The 25,092-nt window shown below is 39.9% G+C and overlaps 1 protein-coding gene across 1 annotated transcript in view; it reads right to left on the bottom strand.

Annotated features, from left to right (window-relative positions):
• The window catches only part of UNC79 (unc-79 homolog (C. elegans)), a 100,368-nt gene that overhangs the window by 72,774 nt on the left and 2,502 nt on the right, over positions 1 to 25,092 (bottom strand). Inside the window, exons 2-21 of the mRNA XM_009895416.1 lie at positions 24,439 to 24,531; positions 23,070 to 23,125; positions 22,300 to 22,429; positions 20,699 to 20,763; positions 18,795 to 18,883; positions 17,567 to 17,607; positions 16,293 to 16,321; positions 15,000 to 15,229; positions 14,170 to 14,341; positions 11,606 to 11,836; positions 9,490 to 9,680; positions 7,902 to 8,025; positions 6,519 to 6,659; positions 4,931 to 5,152; positions 4,088 to 4,315; positions 2,530 to 2,671; positions 2,039 to 2,118; positions 1,806 to 1,954; positions 582 to 739; positions 47 to 228 (exon numbers count right to left, since the gene is read on the bottom strand). Of these exons, the coding sequence (XP_009893718.1) occupies positions 47 to 228; positions 582 to 739; positions 1,806 to 1,954; positions 2,039 to 2,118; positions 2,530 to 2,671; positions 4,088 to 4,315; positions 4,931 to 5,152; positions 6,519 to 6,659; positions 7,902 to 8,025; positions 9,490 to 9,680; positions 11,606 to 11,836; positions 14,170 to 14,341; positions 15,000 to 15,229; positions 16,293 to 16,321; positions 17,567 to 17,607; positions 18,795 to 18,883; positions 20,699 to 20,763; positions 22,300 to 22,429; positions 23,070 to 23,125; positions 24,439 to 24,531 (2,753 nt within the window). The remainder of the gene's footprint in view (positions 1 to 46; positions 229 to 581; positions 740 to 1,805; positions 1,955 to 2,038; positions 2,119 to 2,529; positions 2,672 to 4,087; positions 4,316 to 4,930; positions 5,153 to 6,518; positions 6,660 to 7,901; positions 8,026 to 9,489; positions 9,681 to 11,605; positions 11,837 to 14,169; positions 14,342 to 14,999; positions 15,230 to 16,292; positions 16,322 to 17,566; positions 17,608 to 18,794; positions 18,884 to 20,698; positions 20,764 to 22,299; positions 22,430 to 23,069; positions 23,126 to 24,438; positions 24,532 to 25,092) is intronic.

Genomic DNA, 25,092 nt, shown 5'->3' with positions numbered 1-25,092 from the left:
AGATTCCTGTTTGAATGTATTTTTTTTCCCCATATAATAAACCTACCTGTAAAGCTGGCCTCTTTATAGTGTCGAGTAATAGCCCGGCTCTTGTAGCTACTGCTGGGTTGACATCTTCCACAGCAGTCAGGAAACAGCAGAATGCATGAGCCAAAGAATACTTCAGTAGGTGGTTTTTTGTCACAGAGTGAATGTCCAAAAATCTGCACATCACAGCCACTTTCTCCACTGTAGCAGCCATACCCCCAGACAAAGAAAATATGCATATTAAGTTAGGCTATGGCTTCTTTATGTCCTAATTAATACACCTCTCCAAGAAATATGCACATCTGAGAAAGTAACAAAAAAAATAGCCAGCAAATGTTGTAATTTTTATTTTACTTTGATTATCCAAAACGTCTCATGTTCTCCTCTATTTTACTGCATTGTTGCACCATAGTTTTGCACCAGACTATCTACAAAACTCCCCAAACCAACAAAAAGATAAACGTCTATTACAGGTCTCCTCAGTTACAGCAGAGAAAGCTCTACTTCTTCAGTGAAGCAAGAAAGAGTAAATAGCATACATTTCTCTGGCCTACCTGCTTCGAATCTCATCTTCCAATCTTTGCTGTTGAAATTGCTGTTTATGATTGTCCAGAAAATGTCAGCTCCATGGGGAAGCGAAAGTGCATGAAGAAGAAGTGGGACTGCCAGGGAAGAAAGCTGAGAGAACTCAGACTTCACAACTCCCCATAAGCTGGAAAGACCAAAAAGAGCATGCGTGCTTATAAAAACACTCCCTTGATATCCGTCCTTCTCAATGTCTGTGCTGTATTTTTGGTGGGAATGCACTTTTCACGAAAATCTCTGTGTGTCATCCTGGGAATTTAATGTGAATACTACAGAGCCGCTGGTAGGAGAACAGGAAGAATTGCAATTCTTCAACTACAGCAGTTTTTCTCAAAAAAATGGGTTTAAATATTCCTTACATTGAAACACTTCAGATTCAACAGGATTTTTCCTAATTCAAGGCACAACTGCCATGGAACGTAATCTATGCTTTGAATTAGCAGTTTCAGCATGACCAGCTTCAGTGCATAAGCCACATGAACTGTCTTGGCACCACGAAGCATGTGCATCCACAAATGACTAAGATGTCGGGTGCTCACAACTCGCTGGTATTTAGATTCAGGACAGACTCTCTAGTCTGCTAACAACCTGCGGTCTTGGGAGATGCTCAATGGAATTGATACTGAGAAGCTGTAAGCGCTGATGAACACGCTCTGCTTCAGAACATCATATGCTGATGTTTATTCAGGGAGCTTTCTGCAAAAGTCACTTTCTCCAAAGACAATCTTAAAAAGCACAGATTTCAGTCCAGTTCGTTTTGATACTAAATGAAAAAACTTCCTTTACCTCTTAAAAATAAGGTGCAGTACTGCACTGCACTGTTCTCTCAGCTTTAATGCTAACACCCTATAAACTGTGTGCCTGTCTCTACATCATCCTTTATTTTATTTTGTAGAGTCAGGAAAGATACCTCAGTCTCAGACAATGCTATTATCCAATATGAGAAACTCTCTTAACTCACTGAAAAACAAGTGGTGCGTGACACAGTCGCCATGATGGACAAAGCAGAGTACCTTGGTTTCATTTGCAGCTTCTTAATTAGCCCGTGAAAGTGCCTTTATAGAGTTACTCAACCTTTCCACACTTCCCTACCACGCTTTCTTAGTTTTCCTGCAAATTCTTTGATGCCAACAACAAATGCATAGTTGGAGAACTGATAAAGCATAAAGACAAAATGTGTGATAAAACCGTACCTTGCAATCAGCATGTGATCTTGAATATAGGCGAGAAATTGAGGATGGTCCTTTCTTGCTATATACAGGCATTCCCCATGAAGACACAGGATCTTCAGACAGTTCAGCATGTTAAAAAGAATGTCTGGTTCTTCAAACTTTGACATTTCCTGTGTAAACAGATGTACTACTCTCAACACAATGACACCACTTAACAAAAAAATCCAACTAAACAAACAAGTAATTAATGTTACCTGCAATATAGTGTATATGAGCTTCAAGGTAACTGGAAGTTGCTGGTAACAAAATTTTCTTTCTGTGTCATTCTTTATCGCTGTTAAAAATGTAAGTTACATAAGATGTCGTTAAAGTTCTCTCATCTGTAGGTTCAAAATGAAACTAAAGAATGTCAAAGTGATGAGAGATAAATTAATTCAAGACAAAGTAACCCTGCAGACAGTAAAGTTAAAACAGTCCGGAATTTGGCATGTAACATTTTTGCTACTTTATATGTTCAAAAAGACAAGATTTCTTCAAACACTTTTTGAGACAGTCATACTTGCTGTCAACATAAATACAGCCTTCCTATTTGATTAATATGTTGAAAGAATTAAATGCATGAGAAAAAAAGTGACTGTGCAGTGTGGCACTTGAAAGACTGCTTCAGAACCTTGTATTCTGTATGACTAGAAGCATTTCATTTAAAGTCTTACTGAAATACTCAACCTTCTCATCCTCCACCTACCTGTGTTTTCTGTGGTCTCTGTGTGATTTCCTGGGTTTTCTCCATGTTTTGGTGCCACTTTGTCTTCCTCTTCTCCTTCAGTTCCTATAATAAACTCAGGTCTAGTATACAGAAGACTGTCCTCGAGGTTATCTGTGGGCTCCTTTAAGAACATAATACGTTAAATTCATTTCTCGATGTTCTCTAAATACAAGAGGCCATATCCTGCTGTTTAGTTACATTTGGTGTGATAAGCTGAGCTCAAATGAGGCAGACACTGTCTAGTTCCACGTACACTCCTGCATTCAAATCACCTGCATATCTAAAATTCTGCATCAGCAAATGCATACCGACAAGATGACTATGTTTCAAACACGGATTTAAGTGATACCACTTAACAGAAACTGTATATCTACGTTGGAGCTGAGGTGGATCCAATCGCAAGGCCGTGGTTTCACCAAACTTGTCGTCCTTGCCTCAGAGGAGTAACAGACAGGAGCAGGGCGTATTTCCTACGCTACTGTGGACTTACAGGCTTAGAGGCAGGAGCTACCTCAATCACTTCGACATTGAGAAAAGGACCAGGCTGGAGTTATTTCCGCCTATGGCCAGGAGCTCAGGATTACAAGTTGCCATTGTGAGCTTTATTTTATGAATTACAAGGTGGATCCTAGAAATATCACCAAGCCCCAGCACTCAAAAGACTTCACCACTTGCTACTTTTCGGTTCAGGTAAGAATCTGAACTGAAGGCACATGAGATTATTTTTCTAGCACAAATTACTGAATACCACGTGCACAATACCTACTAGTAGCATACACATCCAAATGGAATTCTGAAACTTTAACATATCAAAAGGCATCACTATGCCCACCACCAAAAAAAAAAAAGATTACTAATAAATATCCTGCCACTACCATGCCACAGCAAATGAACACTCAGAATAAGGGGAACGATGCTGTCTTCCAAACTATCAGATGGAACAGTTACTTATAATAGACATAGAGCTTAAAATAAATTCATCGCAGCACGGGCAATGCTTCAACTCTTCTGCAGAGCTACAGATGACTTTAATGATGACTGGCAATTAGAGTACATATCTGTGCCTGACAAAGTTGGACACTCAACCTGAAGTATATTGTTTTTCAACAGTGCTCAGCATTTGCAGCAATCAAGCATCAACTAAGGCTTGCTCACTTGACAACTGATTTACTCAAAATCATTAATCATTTCAAAATATCCACTCCCAGCCTTTAAAGAAATCAAAAAGCACTAAGTATTTAAGCACATTTTATTTAAGACACAGTATCATAGGCATGTCCTTCCAAAGTGAAATAGCACTTCAGTGTTGATGGGGGAAGAGTTCATACTGGATGAATATTGTCATCTTCCCTGGGTTCTTTAAATCAATTCAAACGTAGGAAGTTCTACAATTCAATTGCATTTTGCTTTAACATCCCAAATCCTCCATGCCAACGGTCAGCACAGCTTTGCTGCCTTGTGCACAATGTAATGGGAAACAAAGAAGAAGTAGAGTTTCAGCACACCAATAATATAGGGCCTTTCTTGCTCTACCTACCACAAGTCTGATTTCTTCTTTCGGAGCAAGCTGTTCCAGCAGCTCAAAACCCAGCTGGTAACACAGAATGCTGGACTGACACAGACCACATTCAACTGCTTTTTCATCTTTCTGACAGGTGTGAGAACCGCCCCAGGGTGCCTGGAACACATTGTTTATGATGGATATTATATCTTTCGAAATGCTGTTCTCTAAGCCCAAGGTGACACCATCATCCTGGAGTTCCATCTGAAAGAGAGTGAAAAGAGTAAGGATTTATTATATCTTTAAAAGCTAGAGCACTAGCTATTCTGCCTATTCCGACATTTCTGCCAGTGTTACATTACAGTACTGGGAAGAGTTTGAGATAAACTGGAACTCACAATTTTGAATGGTGACTGGTGTTGAGGCCCAAGCTCAAGCAGCTAGAGTAAGATTTTGAAGATAAATAGACAATTTCAAGCACAGGACCCATGAGTTTTAGCTGGAGACGGTTATCCAAAACACCTGGTCTTGGATTCACAATGCACAAATTTATCTATCCAGAAATTACGCATCTAATCTAAGCTTATCAACAAGCCTCTGCTTCCAGTCTGTAGAAATAAATGTATCTCCAAGAAGCTCCTTTCACTCATATGAGCTATCTAATGTGAACATGGAGGTATCTAAACTTCTCTTCATTGACCATGAACCTATAACTCATATATGGGTAAAGGCAGATGACAGCTGTGGAGAGATTTAAATGTCTTATACTTCATACCAGTCCCTCAGCAGAAATGGACTCAATACAGGATTAAAGGAGAGCCAAAAGTGACTACAGAACTTCAGCGTCCCCTCAATGTGGGTTTTTTCTTCTGCAAATACCTGCTTCAAGATGAGATCAAACATCAGAATGAAGCAATTAAGATTCATTTCATCATCTTCACAGTCAAAGTCAATTGTCTTTCCACTGGGGTGTCCAAAGTTCTTGAAAGGGCTGTGAAAAGGACTACGTAGTGGACTCCGAAATGGGCTCTGGAAGGGGCTTGGGAAAGGACTCAGCATGTTATGCTGAACTCTGCGCCCAGGATCAGAAGCCACGCTTACCTGAAGACATAAAGAACCAACATGTCCAAATGACTGTTAAGCATTTAAACAATCTCATTCTATACAGAACTGCAGAAAATGGCAAGAACGTTGACAGTCTTTCTATTTCCTTCTGTAGCTTTTTTGCAAAATCTACGCATCCGTTAATGCCATTAAATGATAAAATATGATAGAAGCACAGGAATCATATTCTGCACTGATGTATACATTCTCTTAAGTTAAGTGGCTGGCATCCATTATCTTATTTCTACTAAGAAGGAATTTTAACATTACAAACCAAACAGAAACTTGGTGCAGGCAGTAAAGTGGCCAGCAGGTTACAATGATCTGCTCCATGATCCAGGGACACAAACTTCAATAGTAGGAAGCTAATAAAGAAGTACTATCTCAAGAGAAAGTATAACTAAGGCTACACCAAGGATACGGGTAATGAACTAGACGCAACAGTAACAAGATGTGCATGTCTCCATTGATTTATGTTTGCACCACAGTAGGCCACCTACAACACCCTGAGAACCTTGAAGTGTTGCAGACAGATACACAATTAGATGACACATGAGGTCTATTTTTAGGCCAGCTATGGTCTGAAAGACTAGACAGTAAATTGGTCTGCTTTTTCTGCTTAGTTTAAAAGTGATCATGGGCTAGCTGTGGGAGAGCTCTCTGCTGATCTACATGAGAAAACGGCCACACCACCGGTAAGGAATCATCAGCTGCCTAGATGCTGTAGTTCCTCAAATGTAAATTTATGACCTTTCAAGCACTCTTGTTCCTGCTGTCCTTGCAGCACTTCGCCCAAGACTACTGGGCAATTAGTCACATCAGCCCAACTACGTGTAGTGCCTACAGATTTGTACATCTCGTCTTCCAGACCATAAGTCTTTGACAGACAACTTTTGATCAATTTTTGCATCTCTTGGATGGGGAAAAATTGCAGGGAAACAGAAATAAATTCTGTTCTGTCACCCTCTCAAAACATATCTAGGCCCACCAAATTTGTACTAGAATACAAAAGCTCGCTCTGGGTGACCAGTTGTCCATAATAACTTGTTGACAGTTATTAACAGAAGAGAATGAAAATGGTTGGAAAAGATACCAAGAACACTCCAAGCATATCCCAAATAAACCATTTCACTAAGGAAAAACATCTCAGTTTTTCTGCAGTTGCTATCTGCATTGTCTTTACACTGACCATGTGATAGAGTGGTATTAATTGAAAACGTCGCACCAATTTCCTTCCATTCTCAAAATTTACAGTGTTTCCAATCAAATGGTGCCATATTGAAAGATGACTTTAATTCTTCACATGCATTCTATTAGGAAAACTTTTCTAAGTGAAAAAATAAGCAGGATATATAACAGTTACCCTCCGAGCTGCAAGACTTCCCGCCAGTTCACCAACTCTCGATTTTCTTTGATTTGCTAACTCTTTTACAGAATTAACTCCATCAGAAAACATGCTGATTAGCAACTGAAGAGGAACAACAATGTCTAGTTCAGATAACACCTGAGGAAAGACAATAAATGAAAAAGCATGAGTTTCAAGTTTGATCAATAATGCCAGCCACTTTATAAGCACCTTTACCATATGATCCTCAGTTCAGCAAGTTCCATGCATTTAATTTTGGGATTCAATGAGGTGAGCTGTGAGCCTAGACTTCTGTTAGAATCAGGGTAAAAGACAACTGGGGAAAAAAAAAAAAAAAAAAGGGGGTATTTTCAAAATATTAGTTAGAATCCACTTGGTGTGCCTCAAGATCAGTTTTGTGTAGAAACATGCAGGGATGTGAGGTTGTTCCACAAAAGTATTTCTGTAAACCAAAAGTATTACCAATACTTGGATGAATTACTATTTACTATATTTATTATTACTTAAAACTGACTTCCTGTATTTATTCTAGGAATCCAGCCAGAGTGGTTGCCTACAGGTGTCAACATAGTGACAGGATGGTTATCTGCAAATCACTGAGGGAACATTCATCATCTGTTTTGTCACTAACACTCAGACAAATATAAGCACATTCATACTTGTCATTAACTGTTATTAGGTCAAGAAAAATCTAAAAATCATAATTTACTTGAAAACTCTACATACATCAAAATTTCTACAGTCACCAAGTAAATTGGTCTTTGCAGAGGCTGAACAAAAATAACCCTCAGCAGAAAAGAAGTGATAATGAAGAACACAGGTATTATTCTGAGGTGCTGTGGAAAATTTTATACCTTTTTGAATTCACTGCCCCCAGCTGACATGATTGTTCCTGCAGCTTTTGAATATGAACTCTGGGTGAATGCCAGCTTTGTGGGCAAATACGGCACAAAAGGGCAAGAGCAGCAGAAGGCTTGATGGGTATAGAGCTAGTCTAATCCAGACCTTCATATGTGGGAATAACTACAGCTGCTTCTGGAGTCTGGAATTAATTTTGGAATCTACAGACCAAATTGTGTAGAGACTAAAATCTACTGCTGGCAAAAAGTCAGACAGCTGAATGGCCCTTAAGATAAAACTGACATTCAAAGGTAAAAGGGATTTCCAGGCTTCCATTATATTGCCCATGATGGGCTAGTAACATAAAGCTTCCCGGGATCTGTCTACCAACCACCCTTACACTGGGGCTGACCAAAGGGCAGAAAGGTTCCCTGATCCTTGGAAAACTCGTTTCTTACCCCCCCGCCCCCAGGTCTTTTTTTTTTTCTTTTCCAAAAGCATAAGCTGCTTCAGCACGACTTGTCAAGAGAGGACACTTACATGCAGCCAAAGCAATGCCTGCTCTTGCACAGAAGATGGATACCCTGTGAATCGACAGCTAATGAAGCCAAACATCTCCTCCATGGAGAAAGGGAGAGGGCAAAGCTCAATGTCAAACATTTTGCTGAAAAGTAGAACAAAAATATAGCATCACTGAGTTACCACGGCATACACTGTGTGAGATATAACAGAAAACAGGTAGAAAGGCAATCTCACTACCAGCACTGATGATGCTTCTGTAACCTTACTTGCATCCTCACCCTCCACGGGAGTTGAGCTAGGCTGCTGATATCACCTCTCCCGACTATACAAGATCATCTCTGAATTTGGTGATGCACCTTAAGAATTTACATCACATCTCATACCTTGCCCAGTTTCATGTGATAGCAAAATCTTTTTCAACACCGAAGGTAAAAATTGGAAAGTTTCTCATCTCACCACTCCTCCCCTATTCCATGCTAACACTAAAAAAGTTTTCATCAATACCTACAAATATAAACTTATAGTCAGTTTCAGAGCCTCTTCATCAGTTAAAAGGCAATGTGAAGTTTTATTGTCAAAGACATACACCTGACGTGAAATTATGACCCAGCCACCATTCAGCAGGTCGAGGGAGATCATCCTCCCCCTCTACTCTGCCCTGGTGAGGCCACATCTGGAGTACTGCGTCCAGTTCTGGGCTCCCCAGTTCAAGAAAGACAGGGAACTGCTGGAGAGGGTCCAGCAAAGGGCAACAAAGATGATTAGGGGATTGGAACATCTCTCATATGAGGAAAGGCTGAGGGACTTGGGTCTCTTTAGTCTAGAGACAAGAAGATTGAGGGGGGGTCTTATTAATGCCTACAAATACTTAAAGGGAGGATGCCAGGGGGATGGGAGCAGTCTTTTTTCAGTGGTGCCCAGTGATAAGACGAGGGGTAACGGGCACAAGCTTGAACATAGGAGGTTCCATCTTAACATGAGGAGGAACTTCTTTACTTTGAGGGTAGTGGAGCACTGGCACAGGCTGCCCAGAGAGGTTGTGGAGTCTCCCACTCTGGAGACATTCAAAACCCCCCTGGACGCTGTCCTGTGCAACGTGCTGTAGGTGACCCTGCTCTGGCGGGGGGGGTGGACTAGATGATCTCCAGAGGTCCCTTCCAACCCTGACCATTCTGCAATTCTGTGATTCTTATTCTGGTGTTTTCTTTGCTCAACAGGGGAAGACATTAGCTAAATCAATACAAACCATCAGTCTTTCAGTGCCAGCTCTACTAATCCCCACCATTTCTCATCAAGAGCAGGCCAGGAGGAGAAAGATGCTTCTTCCACCATGCTGCAGGAAGCCACTGAAAATGTGCCTTGCTCACAAGCAAAGAATTATCCATGTAATTGGCTCCTGATACAAGTTCAAGGATATCAGGAGCAATAAGCTTTGGGAAAGTTTCCTTTTAAGTCCTTTAGTTTAAATATAAGTCAAAAAAAATTCAGAAGCATTTCCTCAATACTGTCTATTGCACATTTTTATTTGTTGTCACCATCGTACTGTGCTAAAACCCTCAAAAATCAACATGCAATGATAGAATGGTTCCTACATATGTCTACATACCTCAACACTTCCCGGAACTCTTTCAGTTGATTATCAGGCACTTCTGTCCTTATAGCTTCCAACCACTCTGGCATGATACATTCCCACACTGGCTGGTTTATCACATTGTACGGAATCAAGCAAAGGATTCGATTCAGCCCTTCTTTTAATTGGGTCACAGCGCTGCACGATTTGTCCCAGTATCCACCAACCTGTGGGTATTTCCAGGAGTCATACGGATGAAAAATACTTCTAGTCTCTGTAACTTGCCCAGCACCATAAATTTGCTCAGCGTGTTGCAGCCAAGATATTGTGGGGGGTGATCATTAGCACCTTCCAGCCTGAATTTAAAATTCAGCCATGGGGATTGCATTAGTTTTTCTCTCTCTCATTTGACCTATAGCACACAAAAGCACTGTCCAAGATGTAGATGAAGTCTGCTCACTTCTAGGCCATGACACAGAGTAAGGTCTCATTGTTTACAGTTCTCAACAAGGGACAGATTTACTTGGTCAAGCTTGTACCTTCAATTATTTGCTCTGGGCAACTTGTTACAGTGCTGGGTCTTTATTTTGCAAAACTTGGTCTGCACCAGCTGTTCTTTTGCGGTTGTTTGGGGTTTTTTTGAGAGAAGGTTTTAAGTGATGGAAGCCAAATATATACTTCTAAGTTAATAAGTAACTGGGCTACAGAGATTAATTATTCTAACTGACCTCAGCTCACATCTGTTGTTCCTGAGTAATGGCTCTAGAGATGCCTGCTGTTTTGGCAGCACCTACTGCTAAGCTCAGCCAGCAAACTATTTTTTCTCCATTCATCACTGCTAATTTCATGGCTGTTTGTCTTCATGTTCTAGTGAACCCTTGCAAATCTGGCAAGTTGTCAGTCTACTCTTAAGTATTGCAGTGGGGATAATAAAACTCAAAAAAAGGGGCTGGATCCAAGACAAGAAAAAGATCCATAACAGATTACAGCATGAGGTTCAGTCCTTCCTTTCCCCTTTAGCCTCAAAGCCCTGATCTCTTTTCTTCAGTTCTAACATTCAATGCATCCATCCACCTCAAATTCCCTCAGCTGCTCTCCAATCCTCCCACAGCCATGTGTGTCTTCACAGTGACACACATACACATTCCAGTCTGCGCACATACAGCAAATCCCATATATTAGGTCATGAAAGATCCATGGATACACACTTCATCCCTGATGATGTAATGATATATCACAAAGTCTTTATGGCACTTCCAAGTCTAGCCACTTAATTTTAGGAAACAAAACCAACACGTCCCCTGGACACTTTCACTAAGAGGTTCACAAAATCAAAGTCTTCTTACAAGAGCACATGCGGTATAGTCGGCAGTGATAAATGAGAGAAAAGTCTTAAACCCTTCACAAATATTAAGTTCCTATTGTCATGCTGACGTTTCATTTTCTATAGAGGAATATTCACATGCCTGACTTTGTTGCCTGTCTTCACTATGCAGGTTAAGTGGCAAGTTCTGCTTCATAATTAATGGACAGAAAGACAGACTTTTCCTAGAAGCAATTCCAGTACCGGTCTCACTTAGGCACCCTGAATGACCTTCCAGATAAGTCTCTTTCTCTCCATTAGCAATAAGGCAAGCCATGGCAGAGTAGTCTCTTAGCTGAGTCGCTTAAATTAGGTATCTGAAGCTACAGGACATCAGTATGGCCAGAGTTCCTTTCAGTTACAACTGTGTGATCTCATGAACCTTAATTCACAGCTGCAGAGATGAAGTATGCAAAGAACCGAGAAACATTAGTAAAGCAGACTAGTAAAGGACAGGCTTATATATGGGAGCAGACAAATCATACCTTTTCCTAAAGACAAATTTGGATGCTTCGGCAGCATAACAGAAACGTGCAGCTATCAAAAACGTACAGTATCTTTCAATAACTGCAATATTCTTCCAACCTGTCTTCATATTACTGTAAACAACCCCCACTCTCTAACACAGTAAAACTAAAAACTATGAAGAGGAAAAATTCCTGAACTCCACTGCTCCCTCTAACAGCGAGGTTTCTTTTGCCTTGACAGAGCTGGGGGAGAAATGGTCTTTATACTTAAGACTCTAATCTCTGTGGCAAACAATGGAACCTTCAGATAAATTACTCTTACCCTGGCAAACTCCATTGGTTTAGGAAGGAGGCACATAACCATGACATCAAACCGGACATCACAAACTGTCTTCAACCACTTGGTAACAAACTGGGGTTTGAGCTTTTCAACCAGGCTACCAACTTCATCGTCCATCATGTAAGCTGTAGAGTGAAACCACTGAAATACCATGCTAACCAGCCTTGCTAAACTCTCTGTGGGTGTATTCTCACTGGGAGTGCAAAGGCTCACCTGGAAGACAGAAACACAAATCTAGTTTCATTTCTAGAATTAAAGGTGGTAAACTGTTTATCTACTATATTTTGCATATTCTCAGAAATGAGCTGATCAGTTTTAAGTAGAGTTTGGCACAGGACAATTGACAAAACATTTCCAAACCAGAAAATAACACTAAGAGGGGAAAAAAAACAAGCACTGAATTTTTTGTTTCTTAGTTTCAATACTGAAAATATCCATACAGAATGCTTTGACAAACTGAAACATTGTGTTTTGAATTTTAAAATTACTTTTCATTTCAAACGTTAACATAATGCCCAGCAAAATATATGTGACACATACACACACATACATAAAATGTACAAGATAAAAAGACAAACTAAATGAAGAGTTTCAACAAGTCTGAAAGAAGATGTCTTCTTAACATCATAAGCGATCTTTGCTTTGCAAAAAGATTCTCGTTTTGAGTTTTTGTCCTCAGTTGGTGTGGGAATACGAGTTTTAAGTCCTCAAAAATTCTCACGTAATTATTAATATTCTTCTCCCTTTCTCCAAACTCTATCTTTCTAAAACAATATCGGCGCTATAAAACTGTCCCAAATCTGAGACCCCAGTTCACAGACCAGGCACACTGCTAAGCCTGTAATCACCCACTATATGAGCTCTTGGTATCTTCTGGTGACAGGAGACAAAGTTTCAAGTCAGGTTGCTGCACTGAATCCAAGAATGGAAAACAGCAGATGACAGGAGATTTTGGAAGCTGCTTCAAGCATCTATCAGCTGTTTGTTGCCACTTCCTAGTGAGTGCTGTACTCTCAGCACCTGGCAACCTGTAACCAGCGACTGCTGCCTTGTAGTAAGTGAACAAAGGAGAAATATTCACGTCATTTCTGGGGAAGCAGCTGACAGCACTGCTTCCCAGGGAAGACCAGAACCTGTTTTAAAAGTGCTTTTCCTCCATGTTTTTTCTGGGGATGAGGGAGCTAACGACACCCTCGCCAATTCAAAGCACAGTCTTCACAGTTCTACGTCGCTGCCGGTTGAAGTTAAGGCGTTTGCTTCCTGGTGCCTGTCTCAGTTGAGTGTTAACTCAAAGGTAGTATCAACTGGCAGCCTTCTTAACAGCAACTCTTGAGCTCTGTCCAGTTTCCAGATGAACAGTATTCGTTTTATGAAAGAAAACAGCAACCCAGTATTCCTCACAACCTGTGCTGTCATCCTAGCCAATATTCTACTACAGAGAGATCAAAAGATTTTATAAGAATAGAATGAAGTCAGTGAGCTCCTCCTGATGAGGCATGTACCATGTAACAAAACCTGTTCTGCTCTTGCTTTAGTTCTACTTCTGGAAACGTAGGCCTTCAGTCTTTACAAAATATCATTTGAAACCAAATAGATGAATATGGCACAATCAAAAAAAAAAAAAGAAAATAATAAAAGGCTTTAAGTCTAAAACAATGTTAAACAACAAATCCCACAAGATATCAGCAGAATGCAGTCTGCTCCTGTAATCACTTGAAACAGCAGAGCAGCTTTTTTAGCATTATGGGATTCTAAACCTGCCACCCTGCTGTCCCTATCTCTGTTTAGATGATGGATAAGGGGTCCTACTATTCCCCACTTGTCACTGTGTAACCATGGAGGAGAGAGCCTGGGAGCTCAAGATGAATTGCAAAGAGCTCGAGAAGGGAAATTCTCCTTAAGAATCATAGAATCCAATTTCTGAGGACGTGTCAGGCCCCAGCCTGACCTGCTCATGAATTAGACAGAAGAAGCTTTGCTATCTTGTAGTAATCCCTACTAGCTACTGTGAGGGGTAGAACCAGCAGACTTCACGCTGTCAACCCACACTGGGTGAATTAGCTGGAGCACAGTGATGGGGACTGATTCAGCTAGACCAGTCTAAAGGCAGGAAGGAAAAGCAGCCCACCAAGACTCCTCCAGCCCCTTCAGAGGTAAGACAGAAAGCTCAGCTTCCGGAGAGTGATGCTGAAATACGGAAGGTGAAAGGTAGATCATCTGGGGATTGCCTTTTAAGGTTAAAATAATGGCACTCAGCAGATGGCACTTGTGAGCAGGAGATGAGGGCACATAGAAAGTCAATAAAAAAACTAAAAGGGCAAATAATGTTATACACTCTATACAGCACTTAGAAGGCAGTGAGCAGCTCCACCCAAACTAGTTCTGACAAGTCTAACAGCTTCACATAATTCCTTCTTTTTGCCTACAAACCAGAGAAGTATCCAACCAAATCCAAGAAATGGGAAAAAAAGAGATTACACTGAGGCTTCAGAAAGAAAAAGAGACAGAAGCAAGAGCATTAAGAGATGAGAGCAAGAATTTCTTACCAAGAACCAGATTCCAAACTGGCTCAAGAGACGTTGGTCATGCTTGTCATCATCTTTATTATCAAAGTCTGTGTTGTCCAGGGAGTGATGGGAAGAGGAGAGGCCCATCTGTCTCCTGCGGTTGAGTTCATACTCTCTCTGCTCAGCATGAAACTCTGCTTCCTTCAGCAAGCTATAAAACAAGCTTGTGGTCAGTGAATGAGCTGGATACAGCTATCTGATCAATAATAACTAGAGTTTAAGGCATCTGATGTCATCATTTTCCTGAGAACAGTAATAAAATAACATCAATAACATCATTCGCGACCTTCCACTACCTAAAGGAGCCTACAGGAGAGCTGGGGAAGGACTTTTTACTAGGGCATGTAGTGAGAGGACGAGGGGGAATGGATATAAACTGGAAGAGGGCAGGTTTAGATTAAACATTAGGAAGAAGTTTTTCACTTTGAGGGTGGTGAAGCACTGGAATAGGTTGCCCAGAGAGGTTGTTGAGGTCCCATCCCTGGAGGTGTTCAAGGCCAGGCTGGACGTGGCCTTGGGCAACCTGGTCTGGTGGGAGGTGTCCCTGCCCATGGCAGGGGGGTTGGAACTGAATGATTTTCAAGGTCCTTTCCAGCCTAAACCATTCTATGATTCTATGATACTATAATCAAATTCTAGGATTCAAGGCTGACTTCTTCCAGGAGGACAACACTCACAGCTGATCGCTGCTCTGTCAATGCAGCAGGAGTTCAGCGCCCCTGCTCTGAACCTACCCTGGTGGAACTATAGACTTGCACAAGATTTGCAGGCATGAAATCATACTGATGCCTCATAAGCTGCCACATTACCTGATCACAGCTTCCACAGTACAAACAAGTTCCTCTGCCCCGCACTCCCGAGTATTGATGGGGGGTGGCGAGGTCTGATAAAGATGGGTTTCTGCAGCTGCCCCAACTTCACTGCTGTGATGATTGGAATGGCATCTTTTGCAATAGCGCACTGGCCTGTTGCCATGGCGGCCACAGCAGCCAGCTGAGAAGCATGTGACAACAGCTCTTCTGACATGTGAACTACAGTTCTGGGAGAGAAAAAGAAAAAAAAAAAAAAAAAAAAGAAAAAAAAAGATTTTATCAGGCCACAAGTATCAGGAAGCGGAACTGAAAACAGGGATGAGAGTCAGCACTGGGGAACTGGCTCAAGTGTCGGTCATTTCCAAAATCACTATATATAAGCACAACTGTGTGCAAACTCCTGATGCCAAGTGTCACTGAACTTCCAGAAAGATGAGCTCAGGCCTAAATGCTGGGCCTGGACTTAAACATCATGGTCGCTCTTCTTTTGGAGCAGGCCAAACCAACATTTAAGTCATCAACCTCAACTTTCTGGCTTGGAGCAACCTCTAAAGTTTAGAGTAGTTCTCTTAACCCCTGCTTATACTTCAGGATGTCTTTTTATGTTACGTGTAGGAACAGGCAGATCCTTCGGAGTGTAATCACGAGTGCCACATCAGTTTATGCTATGTAAGGATTTGCCTTATCATAGGTAACCATCCAAGCCTCCAAAATATACACTGCCTTTATTTTTGCCACCTGGTAATCTGGCCCAACATAAAAGCCTTCTTTACCACATAAAATGTAGAGTATGTTATAGACAGTATTCCTCATTATAAGAATTTTATTAAAACCCACTATCTGGTATGTATTGCAAGCAGATTCTTTTTGTCAGTCATCTTTTCAGAGCCAAGGACGGAAGACTTTCAGTCCATATGTTTTTAAAAATATACAATTTACAGTAGGATTTTTGTCCAATTTAGGATTAATCCAAGACTTCACAGAGGTGAGAATATACTTGCTCTGTCCTCTTCATAAGCAGAGTTATAGAATAAAAACTGAGCTCAGTTGCATAATTGAATTGCTTTACTAATTGCCACTTCAATAAAAGCCTACAATTCAAATCAAACATCAGCAGTTTTAACAAAAAGAAACCTTGCTGATGAATCATTCCCATCCACCAACAAATGCATTCATGGATAAATTGTGAAAATTTGGAATGGTACAAAAAAAGAACGCACCACATTGTAATGGAATGACACTACACACAACATCAAATCATGCCCCATCACACAAATGACTGAATCTTACCTTCTTCTGACATATAGCAGAAATTTCAGCTGTAAGGGGAAGGCATACAAAACATCAACACAAAATGATGATCCTTCTGTTTTACCATGGCAGCCATGGGAAAATGGACTTGCTGCAAAGAAGCCTCTGAGGCTAAGCTTGTGTTTCCAGACACTATTGAAATCCCTAAGCCTGTTGGATCACATGAGGGAGGACACTGTATGCTTCAACCTACTGACTATTTCTACACCGAAATGAAAGAACAGCCTTGGTGCATTGTGTGGTGTGCTCTGCATCCCTTCCACCGATGCTTGCTCCTCACAGACAGCCTTGTAACAGCAGTACACTTGTAGGCACACTAGTGTGGCATGCTGCGGGAGACGTGGCTCAGATGTGCCTACGCTGCCTGGGAAAGCTCACAGGATGAAAGATTAGTGAATATGGATGAAAAATGTAGAAGCAGCCACTATGTCTGTGGCCCATAACTCCACAGAGAAATGTTTGCAGATTCAACCTGTAAGCAGTAGCTATTTGGTCTGTTGCCCTAGCAACATCTGATTCAGTACATATAGGTGGCTGAGTAAAAAGAAGTATATTTCCCCTCAAGTAAATAAAACATTCTTAATCCAGATTAGATTTCAGTAGGAAGGAGACAGAAAAAAAAAAAAAAAAGAAATCTCCACTGCCTAAGAATTTTCAGTCTGCAGAACAAAGACAAAGTGTATTTTTTCTGTCCTTGAAAGGATTATTTTAGAGAATATGTGACTATCCTTGTAAACCCAGGAAATTCTCATCAGTCTGTCAACAAGCTTTGTCTGCATTCCGGTAGATAATAGAATATTGGGATCTCCCACTGGCCAAAGGACGATGACTGAATCAATGACTGGATCACTGAAAAATATTTTATGTCCTTTTCTGCTATCTTTTACAGCCTTCCGTTCACAGAATAGATTTTCAGAACCCTTCAGAGCTTTCAAATCAGACACAGGTTTCCAGAAGAACTAGCCCCTTTTCTTCACCCCAACTGTGGATGTGTCAAGACTTGAAAATCTTTTCAACTGTCTCTGTTTCCTCACACATAAAAAGTTGCATGCTATTTCAGATAGAGAATTAGTCAATTCTTCGTAGTACTTTAAAGACATTAAGCAGTATTAAGTACAAGCTACTTCAATGTTCTAAAAACTGCTTTTAGCATAGAAGGCAGCATTTCAAGTAATACTTTATGCAGAAATATCAGTAAGCATAGGGTTGTACAATTATAACTAGTTTGTACCTACCATTTAAATACCTCTTACCTTGTGGTAGAAGAACATCAATCAACCATTCACTGTGATCCCTACAAAAATTGTATATCTAATTAGCTTTCCATTTTTTTTTATTTATATATGCATTTATTTTTGCACAGAGGAAATTTATCTAAATTCATGCGGTAGGACTGACGTTATTCTGAAGCTGCTTTTTTACAAATGCAGTTTTATAAATTGCAGGCTGCTTTACATTGCCTCTCTTTGTTGTGCCTGTCTTACTGTAAATTGCCACTTTGCCGATGTCAGTCCACCATGTTCAGAGCTTTCAAAAAATTACTTTTAAGGCATAAATTTTTCAAATTAAAATAGTATGTCCTCTGAAAGTCTGAGGGCTAAGAAATGATAGCAAAGAACAACAGACAAACATAGAAAAAAAACATGTATCAGTACTATTTTCTGCAAGTCTCCTTAGAAGCTATGCTTCTACCAAATTCCATTACTTCTTCCTGCAGCTTTAAATCAATTTTAAAATCAGCTTAAAAACCTTAGGTGAGATGTAATTGCTTTTCCTACAGCTGGTGTGATATAAAGGTGTCTTAAACTGGGGACAAAAAAAACCTGATGTAGCTTCTGAACTACCCGTAACCTTGACCGTTTGAACTAAGGATTGGAACTCCCCATAAGTATAAGTAGATCTTGTGAAGTAATGCAAACCAAATTAGCAATTTTAAAAACATAAATATAATAATAGAAAAAAAAAAAAAAAGCAGCAAGGTTAACTCGTCTAAGGCTGTATTTCTTCCAGGTACTAGACAAGCCTGGACCAATTCTTTGCTCTGCTGCTTCACAGTATACCCTAAAGAATAATCTGAAATAAATGTTACAGAAAAGTAATGAAGTCTCTGTGAAACAGCTTTCACGGTAATGTCCTGCTTTTAATGACAACTAAAGAATGAGGAGAAAAAAACATTTCATACGTAAAGGCTTGTACATTAACAAGGTTCCCCTATCATAGTCAATACATCCCACAGTATCTATTCACTCAGAGTTCCTAACTTTAAAACTCACTACTGTTCAAACTAGATGCAAACACTGATCATGTGGGGTAAATTTCTGTAATCCTTATTCATACTGAGGGACAGAGCGCTCCATATATTTCAACAGAATTATTTATATAAATTACATGTTAATCATACTGAAATAAAGCACAGCTCCAGAGTTCTGGACTCTGGAGTCTGACTATACCTGATCATTTTCAAGTTCTTAGTTTACCTACCCGGCAATTCTCTGACTGCATTCTTCACAAAGATATAGGGGAGGTGGCTTATCACCCAAAGCCACAGACAAAGATGGGTCAATGCACATCTGAAACACAGAGAAGAAAAAGAATTAACTCATCTGTTCATTGAAGTTCACCGAGAAAGTTCAACACAGTAATGCTAGGACATACAATATAACACAGCTTTGGTATGTATTGAGAGCATTTCATATTCTGAAAGATGGTACTCAGCACCTGGCAGTACAAGATCTCAAATTATTTCTGACAAAAATATGCATGTAACTGAAAATGAGAGCCTATGGGAAGAGAACACAACATATTTCAATATCAGTATTATCACTCTCTGAAAGACAAGTATATTTTGTGCTACACGTTCACATTGCATAGTCACAACAGACTTACTTTTTTTTCTCCCAAAGAGATAGGCACTTAGAGGATTCATTGCCTAGGACAAGGTAATGTAATAGTCTAGTTTTTTCTCTCTCAGCAACACCTCTTCCAGCAAAATCCGATTTTCAGTCATCATAATTGTTAACTATACAGCATGATTCCAGTGGCAGAATGAAGACCCACAGTTTCCTTGGCAGCACAGGTCCAAAATCTGTCTTGCATTAGCTTTTATCCTTCCACATTAGCCAGTTACAGAAAACCATTACAGTAAACAGCCAGCTACATACACATTTGTTTGTGTTTTCTACTAGATAAGGAAAAGATGAAGTTGAATGTGTACACAGTATCTTAACCACTTAAATCAAAACCTTTCTTACTCCATTCAAGTGAAAGATCTTAAAGACAAATGCCTCTTTGAATATTTTTTCATCTTTGTTAACCAAATTTACATTCATCTATCCAAGAGACAACAGACTGCATTTTTCTGAGTGATGACTGACCAAGACTGGTTCTGTCGAAGTTAAGCTAAGAGATCATTCAAAAATATTCAGGTATTTCATCTGCAAAGATTGGAACTCTAAGTTTCATTGATATTTTGCTCTACTCAGTGATTACTCCGAATTCAGCGATCACTACAACATCAAGTGACAACTGCCAGCTTTTTTTCCTTTGAAAAGGGACCATGGAGAATGATTGGAGTGGGCAGGAAAGTGGTCCCTTGCAGGACTTGCGATAGGTGTCACCATTATGCACTGTAAGTATCACAGCCTGTGGAAACGGCTCACTGAAGAACTTTTTGACTAATGTAATTATGTTAGTATATGAACTGATGCCAGGGAAGTTGTTTGTAGCTACATATTTAACGAGATACAAAACTAATTAATTTGTACACCTAACTGTCGTATGCTCTGGACTTGGGATGCCATTCTTGCCTCTGCCATCAAACCGCATTATGATCCTGGTCAAGAAATTTTACTTTTTGTTACCCTGTATGTAAACAGGAAAGATATCATTTACCTCCTTCAAAGAGGGCTGTAGTAAAGGTAAGTAAAGCTTTTTTGCTATTTGCTTTAGGACACATTCCAGGCAAAGAATCACAATCAGAGTAGGTGCATTGAATGACCTCAGTCAAGACACAAAGGCAAACATGTACCTATGTAACTGACATAGTGTTTCCTGTATATAGTAATATTTGCGCACATGAGCACATATTTACACATATATGTGTGTTCAGGAAAATATTTACACGGATTAGCCAGGAGCCAGCTTATAATTCTATAAATGGCTTTGCAACCATCACGTTCAATATCAAGACTTGGCCCACTTTTTGGAGGAAGGCAGCCAAAGAACATATTCACAAAATTCTGGCCCCCTTGGTCTTGACTGGTCTTACTGTTCCCTTAGCTCCTGCCCTTGGTCACCTGTACACAACCAGAGCTTATGGATGGTGTCAAAGTGCAACCTCCCATCCCCACAACAGTTGGGTTTGACCCTTGAAGAAATAGCAGTACCTTCACAGCTGGTTTGTTAATCGCATTATGGCATTCAATGTGCTGGCAATGAATAGGATTCCAGGCTGCAAAGCCAAAACACAGCTGATTAATAAATGAAGAAAATATATTTACATTCTTTGTGTCTAGTGGTATCAATTGAGAACAAGATTCTCTTGGACTAAGTACTATAGAAACATGAGAGAAGACCTAGCCATTCCTCAGGAAGGCTAATAATTACAATAAATGACCTAGAATATACATGCCTACTGACTTGTTTGGGATATAATTATGAAATGAATCAGGAACTCAGTGAAGAAACGGAAAAAGTGAGACACAGAAATCCCCGTTGTAGACCCTTCCTGGCCTCACCAACACCTTGAATTAATTAATTATCCTTCCACTTCAGGAGCAGGATGATAGGAGTAGCTCAGTAAATTCAGCAACATTCCCAAGCAAAAATTAAAAATAGTCCAGCTACATAAGGAGCCTTAGCTTTGTAATGACAAGAAGTAAACAACAAAGGAATGATAAGCAGCATCACTTGGATGCTATAGAGAATGCCCCCAGGTCAAAATGCCATGCAACTGCAAATAATACTTGTGCCATTCTGGGATACATTAACAGAAAATTCACACATAGGAAAACGATTCCAGTCTACCTGGTGCTACTAACAGTTCAGATGGAATATCATGCTTAGTTTACAGACCTGCTTGCATGAAAGAAGTGATATAAAGCAGTACAAGAATGATTTATTAAGAAGTCAAGAAAATCTATCAACCTTTCAAGGGAAGGCTTTAGAAAATATCAGACAAACATGTACCAGGAACACTCAGTATGTACTTGAGTTGGTCTAGGGAGTCTTCTAAGGTCTCTTCCAAGCCTTCGGTTTTTTTATTAAAATGCCACACTCTAGCCCAGAAATTTTAAAAGTGAAAAAAACATATCCCATGTGATAGAGATTATTTGAAACAGGTTGAGACAGTAAACCAGGAAAAGCAAGTTGTGAATTGCTGCTGGCCAGCCCCCACCATAAGCACAAACCCATCAGCATCACTGGGCAGTTTGGTGGACAGAGAACTTTGTACCATCTGCCTACTCAGCTCCAGCTGCATTGCTGACTTTCTCATTTTCACCCTACAGTCAGCCTTGAGAATTTATCCATTATACTGACTGCACCTGACATCACCTGACTTTTTTTTTTTTTTTCCCTGACAGTAACAGCCAGATAAGGAGTCTTAGCAACAGCAGCAGCGATAGCAGCTGGCACAACAAAAGCAACCAAAGCAATAATTGAACAGAACATAAGCCAGAACCCTTGTGAGGCCAAGAAAGCAATTTCACAGACCATTTGGAACACTGTATTTATTTCTTGTCCTGCTCTGGTTTAGTTAGTATTGGGACTAACACAATCTATTTACTAGCCACAATCACAGGTTTTATGTTTCCTAACAGCTTTTGAAAATACAGAGAAATGGATATTGTATGTACTTATGAAAGTACCAACTTATAAAATAAAAGATTTCAAACTACTTTGTAGAACTGTAAACATGTGACATTAACACACTTCTAATCAGTTCCTTTATATTTATTTTGGCCTATACAAAACCAGCTGCACTGACCTGTGTACTGCAGTCCTCTGTACTCACTGATTGCCCCAGGGGGTTTTAAATTTGGCCAATAGTGAAATAACATTTGTACTGCTGGAGGTTTAACTTGAGATGGTCCATAGGCTATCACATAGAGCAAATCCTAAGTAAAGATATGTACAAAACATTTATTTTGTAAGGTAACAAAACACAATTCAATACATATTACTTGTATTCATAAAGATACCTGAGCACACAAAACACACACATTTCATGGCCTACCAAACATCCTTTGCCTGCTTTTACAAGTAGAATAGATGACTAACTTCAATAATATGTTTACAATTGGCTTTTGAGTTTGATCAGAGCATCCAACAGCTACCACCCACACTGCATAGTATACTAACATATAGCAAATGAAGCCTCTGTCCCGCTATGGAGCAAAGAGGTGCGATACAGATAAAGAAATGGATCCAGATCAGATTCAGGATAAGACAATGCTCACAAATAGTCCTCATAAAAGTTCAGGCCCACATGAACTGAGAAGATCAGCGGTTATTAAAATTTCTGTTAATTGGAGCCACAACCACACAGGATTTATGAAACAGAGCTCTGTTCTACAAAACATGGAGTTGCTTCTGCAAACTGAAAATCAGAGGGAACTCCCTCTCCATAACCCAGAAGGAGAATTGGACATAAAGATCATTTATAACTTCTTGGCACGCAGTCAATTCAAGCCATCTGGTTTTCATTACTATCCAAATACAGTCATTTCCACAAAGTATATATGATCATAAACTTACTTTCCATACTTCTTGCTTATATTTCATGAGGCATTCCAATAATTGGCAGTGATACACTGAGAGAGAAAAGACAGTATAGACATAATACTGAAATTGAAACTCAAGTTACAGAAGTGACGTAATTAGCTGTTTGGCCTTGCTTTGTCTGTCCAAAACTCTAAACCTCATTTAATTACTTTTTATTTTAAAAGGTTTGCTGAAGAATCATTACCCTGAGAGTCATCACAAGAGATTAGAAATTAAATATCAGTAATTTGTTTCTGTCAAGGAATGCAGTAAGATAGTATTATGCGTGTACAGCTTTTTACACAGCAACAGAGATCTTTTTCAAACACATCTAGTTTAAGAATACCTGCTAATTCACTTAATCTTTGTCCCTCTGGTACAATGTAAAGCTGTAAATGAGTATATTGTCATTCCTCTTGAGGCAGCAACAGAAGTCACATGTAGCAATACATTATTCCCATATATACCAAAGGCTAGAGGAGCCACTCTGCATCAAACAAACATGAGAGCCAAATGGACTACTTTACATGTTTGTCTTCCCAAAAACCACAGGGCAAAGTTTTCCTCAGATGGCTGGAACATAGAATTCACAAACAAAACCAGAATGTTTCATGAAAAAAAAAAAAACCCTAACTTGTGCAAGTAGCTTTTAAAAATGGTGTGCTGCTTTTATCTACCACTGTGAACTGCATTAGCACGATGTGACACTTCTCATGCACATACTGCAGTGTGGGGTTCCTCCCCCCACACAACATCTACCCATCTACATAAAACAGGAGAGAGTTGACTATCGTGCAGTGTAACAGCTCCCTCAGGTTAAATTTCGTTTCAATTTGGTTATGATATCCCACTGATTTAACTGGCACTGTGCCACAGTGAGAGAGAATGGCCTTGTGTTTAGACATTTAGACATTACACTGAAATTCATTATAGTTCTGTTGAGTCTGGAGCCAGCATTACTTGTCTTCTTTAAAAAACAGCATCAGCTGTGAACTGATATACCATAGTATAAGACAAACTGTTACTATGAATTTCTATAGTCAAAGTTAGTGGTAATTTTTCTCCAACACCGATGTTATACATCAACGCTATTTTCTGGTGTCAAGCAAGAGTAGATCAGTCTCCAACCCTGGGCCCAATCCTATTTCTCCATCACAATGAGATCTCTTATCTACGCAATGATTACCTCAAGCGTGACACTCAGAAATTCCAGTTTTGACTAAAATCACTTATTTTTAATCCTGTGCTGAATGGTAAGACAGATTTTTTCCCATCATCTGAACTGTTCTGATTGCATTTGACACAGTACTTCATGACTCATAGTTTTAGAGAGAATGATACCATGTTGCATGTTTACACATACCCGGGTTTGATGTGTACTGCATTGCAATCATTAGCATTGATGATGCAGACAGATTGACATGTGCTGGAACACCTTCTCTTTTTGAGGATCCCACTTAAAGAAAGGGGAAAAAAAAAAAAAAACAAAACGTTTTCTATTGTGTAAAGGAAAATTAGGCAAGAACAGCATATAACTGATGGCAACTGATGCAAATAAAACTCCTAAGGTACCATGTCATTAAAAAAAAAAAAACAACCCACTAAAAAACTAGAAACATTCTGTATTGGAGGGGGTGAAATCCCTTTTCTGCTGGAAGAGAAAGGTGACTAAGAATACGATATTGATTCACAGAGCGCACACCTGGTTTCCCAGATCAGTAAGATTTAATTCTCAGAGCTGCATTAACCAAAGACAGTGATCTTCTCAGGAACCCTCCTTCAGAACCCACAGACTGGTCAAAACAATGTCACTTGAATAGTCAAGTGCACCTAGGGTTTGGATTGTAGGAAAGGTAAGGAGGAATTGGAGGGTAAAGAAACAAGAAAAAATGGAAAGCCTGCTGTTGGGGTATACTGATGAAGGGTTGGGGCTGGCCGGTGGCAGCTGCTGGCTGTTGGTGTATGGCACAGATTACTTTTCAGGAAGCACATGGTATGAGTTCAAGTTATAGCTACA

Source organism: Charadrius vociferus, unplaced genomic scaffold, assembly GCF_000708025.1.
Source record: "Charadrius vociferus isolate BGI_N301 unplaced genomic scaffold, ASM70802v2 scaffold140, whole genome shotgun sequence".
In the NCBI taxonomy this organism is placed as follows: domain Eukaryota; kingdom Metazoa; phylum Chordata; class Aves; order Charadriiformes; family Charadriidae; genus Charadrius; species Charadrius vociferus.
Note: the sequence above shows the minus strand (reverse complement) of the source record. Positions and strands in the feature narration are given on the sequence as shown.